Here is a 6,599-nt window from a genome sequence, read left to right on the forward strand (position 1 = left end):
TTTATTAAACTGCAGCTCAAAATAGAATAGGCCTATACCCTAAATAAGGATAAATTATATTGGAACGCATCTCCAAAATAATCGCATACTCATGCGATTATGCACGTTGCCATTACAGTAGTCAGCGCCGAACAACAGGCAAATAAAATATAAACGGGTTACAAAAGTGATTCAGTCAAGATCAGTAAGGGATTTTCTTTTCTTTTGTTCTTCGATTAACATTATAATGACTGGCGGCAGTGGCTGCTGTCAATGCACGGATCAAATACACCCTAGTTTTCTTTCTCAACTCTTTACGTTCACTTAAGACATAACCGTTGTATTTATGGGATATTTTGATATAATTCTGTGTGTATTTGTCCATTCGAATGTGTAAGAACACGAGAAAGAGAGCTCAGTCCAGTGTTCGCATATATAAGAGGCGGCGTTTGTGCGTGTGAGTTGTGTGTGTGTGTGTGTGTGTGTGTGTGTGTGTGTGTGTGTGTGTGTGTGTGTGTGCAGCACAGAAAACAACGCGCGAGTGCAGAAGTGAGCTCTATTTTGTCTTCTTGCAGTTGAATCCTTTGAAATCACAATAAATGAGCATACAGAAATCGAGACGCAGAATCGAAATGCAATTTTAAAACAAGTAATTTGATTCCTGGCCTTATGCATCTGATCTGATTTCCGAAATTGGAATAGCTTTTCAATTCCCAACCCTCCTACTAAATTATTTCACTCTTGCATGCAAAAAAACCTGTATGGTGACTATGGGGCTACGTAAAATATTTTTTGCAACTAACTAGGTTTATCATTTGTCATTTTTCCCCGATAATGTCGAAAATTGCCTGTTACCTGACTGTTGACATCGACATCGAGATACTTACGAGACATCGTCGATATACGATATATCGTCATATCGCCAGTCCTAGTGGTAAGTGAACTGTCATGTACTGTAATGCAACAGACTACTGCTACCAAGCGGCTAACCTTTTAATGGCTCTGTAGAACTCGTTATTTGTTTCACGCTTCGGGCACACCCCTAACCCCGCCCCCGATGTCATTGTCCATCACGATGTTTCACTGCAGACATCGTCCGATGCCAATTTAGTAGACATCGCCCAACCCTATTACACGGTGTGTATTCGTCAACAAAATGACATTCAGCGAAACTCTGATTAAACTGGAAGTGATACAACATTCAGAATTTATTATTTATGAAAGAAATTGGTACTAGATTTCAGAAAGGATGCATTAAATCGATCAAAAGTTACAGTAAAGATGTAAAAATGTTGCTATAAAATTTAAAATTTTAAATAAAAATTTTATTTAAAAATGTTTAAAATGTCAGTAGGGATGTAACAATTACCGGTTTGACGATAAATCATGACAAAATTGCCCACGGTTAGTATTACCATTTCATATTTTAATTATCATTAAAATCGTATTAGATTACCGCGATTTGAACAACTCACGATAAATAAATATTGTCTGAAGTATTAAAAGCATTAAAAGCATAAACCAGAGTTTTAAGTAACAGTCTCACGTGCGCACAGCACGCAGAGTAGTTTCGTTTTGAGTGAAAACAGGGCGGAAAAGCTAGGAGGTTTTAAAAGAGTGCTAGGGGAATTATACAAATTAATATATGAATTAATTAATTATATGAATGTACCTCTGAAGGTTCTGACTTCTTCTCTGTCTTCAGAAACGATTCGATGGCATTTTGTTTTCATCTTCGCTGCATGCAATACCTAATAAAGTAGTGTTCTTAATTGCAATACTGCTTCGCCCACGGAGTTTTCGGGAAACAGCTGCTGTTCCAGAAGCGCCACCTGCAGTTAGTGAGTGGATTTACAGAGACTTATATTTACATTCAGCCTGTGTGCAGTTTCTGTCTGGCCAAAAACGGACCAAATTTGCATGCTCTGCTGTAAATTTTGACCGGTTGATGAAAAACAAGCTTATGTGGATTCTACACATTTAAACAACTCAGATGTTATCTAGAATTATTTATTAATTTATTAATCAATTATCATTTTGACTTGACTCTTTTCTTTATTTAAAGGCTGAAATGTGAGGTTTACATTTTTATGAAACTTTTTCAAAGCTTTATTTGAACATTTACATTAGATATTTGAACATGCTATTAAACTGTTGCCAGTCAAGTTGTCATTTAAAATCCGAACATCATTGGTAATGTTACTGTTTTAGTGATTATGCAAACAAAAAGTCATTTTATTTGTTATTTGTTGATTTTTAACTATAAAACTTGGTGAAGTGATTTATGTGTCGGTACTTTTTGAACATCTCCAGCACATTTTAACAATACCGTGATAATACTGATAACCGTGATAATTTTGGTCACTATAATCGTGATAAGACATTTTCATTCCGTTACATCCCTAAATGTCAGAACATATTTCTATTTCAAATAAAACTATTTTTCAAATGTTTTATTTAGTCAAGATCTTTGAACTTTATATTCATCAAATAATCATTATAAATACTGAGCAGCACAACTGTTTTCAACATTAATGATAAGAAAAGCTCCGTGAGCACCAAATTTGAAGCATCTTGTGACACTGAAGAAAATTCTGTTTTATTCAGATTTATTCAGATTAGTTCACAAGAATAAATTACTTCTTAAAAAATTAAATATAGAACAGTTATTTTATTTGACATGATTACTTTTATTGTATTTCGATTAAATAAATTCATCCTTGGTGAGCATAAGAGGTTTTTTTCAAAACCTCTTAAAACAACTTACTGACCCCCGATTTTTGAACGGTATTGTGCCTTTAACTAATTTCATCATTTATCAACAAATTTATCATATCTACATGCATTTTACATATTTCTTCCCCCTAACATCAACTAATGTGAGAAATAGACAATAGCGAGTTTTCTGTGCTTTTTCAATTTTAACACCTTCACCCTAACCCTGCCTTCAATAAAATACTAGTGTAAAACTCAAGAGGAAAAACAGCATTTACCTGAAATGCACACATCTACAATCTTTGTGTATCTCATTGATAATCCCATTGACACACTCTTCCCTTATTCCTCTCCTTAACATATGAACACAATTTCAAACCAATCACCCAAACCATTGTTTCTCTGCATAGCCAAATGTGACCCAAATGGCCTCTTCACACCTCAGTCCTAACACATGTATTCCCCAAAGACAATCACTGCTGAGTGAATGAATGAATACCTAAAGACGACATGAATGCCACTCAACAGTCTCTAATGCAGAATGTTACATTCTGATGTAGTGAGTCATTTGAGAGAAAAAAAAAGTGTGCAGTTCCCTAATGTTTGCATTTACCTGAAATGGAGGCAAAGCCTCTCCATTACTGCCGACCCATATGAGAGAAGATCAGAAGGCCATCAAATCAATAAAATTAAATAATCTAATTCAGATGAATATCCTGACAGACAGTGTTTGTTTGCTAATGCTTTGCAAATGTGAAGAGACAAATTCTGAGCTTTCGGGGCCTGGTGAGAATAAAAAGCGAGGCCATTACCGTGCTATATTTTTAAAGGCCACCATCCATTAAAACAGGCTTCTGCAAACACTGGGTATCATCCAAATACGACGAAATCAATTCTCCTGCTGCCTCAGTCTGCTTTGTATTATAAATTGCTGCTGCATTTCTATTGTGCATCCAGATGAAACAAAACAGATGACCCTTCCAGTTATCTCCAGTTTTTGCCTTTTTCCCTCACTCAAACAAAACCAAACAAAAAACACATTTTTGTTTGCTATAGGGGTTTGTGATTCAAAACAGACACTTTGTGGCTACTGTCAAGCGTCTGCTTGGTCCACTGAGAAGGAAGCAATGGTCAAGTGCAGACACTTTACTAGAATGAAACTAACTTACCCTCAGTCGACGGCGAGAGAAGGAAGGCAGCTCCCAAAAGGCCAATGACGATGACCATGGAAGTGCTTTTTATCATGTTGGCTGAGATCCGAAACTATATAGCTGTCTTGGTTGTGCCGTACACTTTTGAGACAAACAAAGTGGCCAATGATCTGTGAAGAGTAGTGAGTAGACCGAGGAAGAGTATGTGAGCGTGAAGACAACTTTAAGGCCTCTTTACAGCCTCCTCTTGTTTAAGACCCTGTAATGAAGAGAGAGGAACACTTATTAATGTTTCAGAACCATCATCGTGACATGTTTCCTTGCTGAGTGCCAGAAATCAAGCTTGACAGAGAAAACTGGAGTGGTATTCAAATTCCTTTGCACTTCTATCTTCGTGCTGTGACTTGACCCCTGACCCCGTATCAGAGCAGAGCTGTGAGATGGCGGCTCTCGAGACTGGAAGGCTGATTAAAGGGATATTCTACCCAAAAATGTAGATTCTGGATTGTTTACTCAACCTCATGTTGTTCCAAACCTTTCTCTTTCCTTCATACAATGGATTTCAATGGTCACCAAAACCATATGGTTACCAAAATATATTTTTTTCTGTTCTGCAGAAGAATGAAAGTCACACAAGTTTGTAAGGACTTGATGGCAGAATTTTTATTTTTGGGGGGTGAACTATCCCTTTAAGCAGTGTCCCGTTCAAAATGGCTGGTGTTGGGTTCTGTCCAGCGTTAATAACATAATGTGGCTGCTCTCTCGTAGCTCCTGCTTGTCTCGATGCAATTAGTGGCTCCCAGAGGCTCTGTGGGACTGGGGGCCTGAATTAACAGGCACAGAGAGGGGGCCGGTGTCTGTCAGTTTTCATTTGGCCGAGGGGGACAAAGAGCCCCGACCTGCGCCCTACTTTTCACACTTCCCTGACTCCTGGGTAATGGGGAAACAAAAGGCGGGGCTCCTCTGGCTCACAAGGACCCCTGAAGACAGACTGGGTCCCTCTTCACACAGGACCACAGGGCAAGGGATGAAGAGATATGACCTACAACAGGTTTCAACAACTCATCCCATCCCTGGTAAAGAAAAACTATTGTGCAACTTTCACCGACAGTACAATTAACTTTTATTATTATTATGATTATTACTACCACTACTACAATTACTGTTATTATATATTAAATATTACACCACTACTAAATATTAATACAGATTTACACAGTTTTCCTAAGCTTAATAAAATTTACCATTACATTCAGTTAATTAATAAATAATTGTGATAATGACAACATACTACTACTACTACTACTAATAACAACATTACATGTATAACAACAAGTGTATAAAGCATCCATACGGTCAGATGGGAGGGATCTTGCATTAAAGCCTGTAAATAACCAGAATGAAAAATTCACTGTTGGTTTTGCAGTTGGTGTGAATATGCCTTAGGAGAGATAAAGATGGAAGACTGGTAAAAGCATGCCGTGACTAGTCAGTGTGGAAAACTTCATGGCCTAAGGACAGGAAGTGTGCTGACAGAGAAAGAACTGTTTCTTATCTTATCATGAGGTCCCTGACACTTACACTTACATCTGTGAACAAGATCATCCCACCACAGTCACAACACACAAAACACACAGCTTAATATCAATAACATAACAGTTCGAAAACTGGCACAAAGCAAATCTCTGTAGCAGATGGACCACCATTAAGTCAGAAGGCAAAGTTGCCATAGAGCTGTGCTAAATGGCATAATTTATAGTCTCACTGAGCACTCTTTCAAAGGAAAGCTCCTCATTTATTTCCTTTGAATGGATGAAAGACCAGAGAGACAGGGGGAAAGGTAAAGCAACTGTAGCCACCATATAGAATGACCACACCTTATAGCAAATCACTGAGGCATGGCATGTGGTTTCTGGAAAGGCATTCCCACAGTCTTCAATCATATGATGCTTGAAGGGGAAGTCACTCTGGAGACAGAAATCTGAGGAAGAACAGAGCCAGCTGTGTCACTCGTTTCCCCAAAGATAATGCTGCTTTGACAGCGCTTTTGAATATCTTTGTTTTTTCAGTTAAGTCCATTTCATAGAAGAAAAGGATAACTGTAAGACGCCAAACATCCCGTTTCAGACAGGTTTTGGAAAGGCAGGTGAGATGAACAGCTAAAGGGATCACCCGAGATATCCTGTTAAGGCCACAGACTTAACAGGATATCTCGGGTGATCCCTTTAGCTGTTCATCTCACCTGCCTTTCCAAATTCTTTGTATGAAACGCATACAAAACCAGAGCTTTACATGAAAACAAAACCACAGACCAACACCAAAGATCACCTATTCAGAATTAGGGATGCACTAATATTAAAATTAACCCAATAATTGTTTATAGATAATTGTTTTCATATTATGGCTTATGCATTTTTAATTATGCATATTTATAAATAAATTAAAAATAAAACACTAAACTAAAATCAATCGTTTTAAATAATGTAAGTTAATTTAGGCATCACAATATTATGAGAAAATATATGAAATTAATATTCATTTTGAGATTTGCTAAAGATTACATTTAGCTGTGTTACAAAATTATTAATTAATTTTATAGATTAATTTAACTGGTTTATTATCTTAGATTAACTAAATCTATTAATATTTTAAAGACTAATATATTTACTTTATTTTTATCTAACTTTATTAAGATTAACTTAATTTGCTTGGGCAACTAAATAATGTCTAACATTAGCCATTGGCTAATGAATT

At 36.8% G+C, this 6,599-nt stretch overlaps 1 protein-coding gene across 1 annotated transcript in view; it reads right to left on the reverse strand.

Annotated features, from left to right (window-relative positions):
- The window catches only part of LOC107550060 (bone morphogenetic protein receptor type-1A-like), a 25,586-nt gene extending 21,486 nt beyond the window's left edge, over positions 1–4,100 (reverse strand). The window contains exon 1 of the mRNA XM_016231288.1: positions 3,864–4,100. Within this exon, the coding sequence (XP_016086774.1) occupies positions 3,864–3,939 (76 nt within the window). The 5' untranslated portion in view covers positions 3,940–4,100. The remainder of the gene's footprint in view (positions 1–3,863) is intronic.
- Between the last annotated feature and the right edge of the window lie 2,499 nt (positions 4,101–6,599).

This window comes from Sinocyclocheilus grahami, unplaced genomic scaffold (genome assembly GCF_001515645.1).
Source record: "Sinocyclocheilus grahami isolate Dianchi unplaced genomic scaffold, SAMN03320097.WGS_v1.1 scaffold386.1, whole genome shotgun sequence".
In the NCBI taxonomy this organism is placed as follows: Eukaryota; Metazoa; Chordata; class Actinopteri; order Cypriniformes; family Cyprinidae; genus Sinocyclocheilus; species Sinocyclocheilus grahami.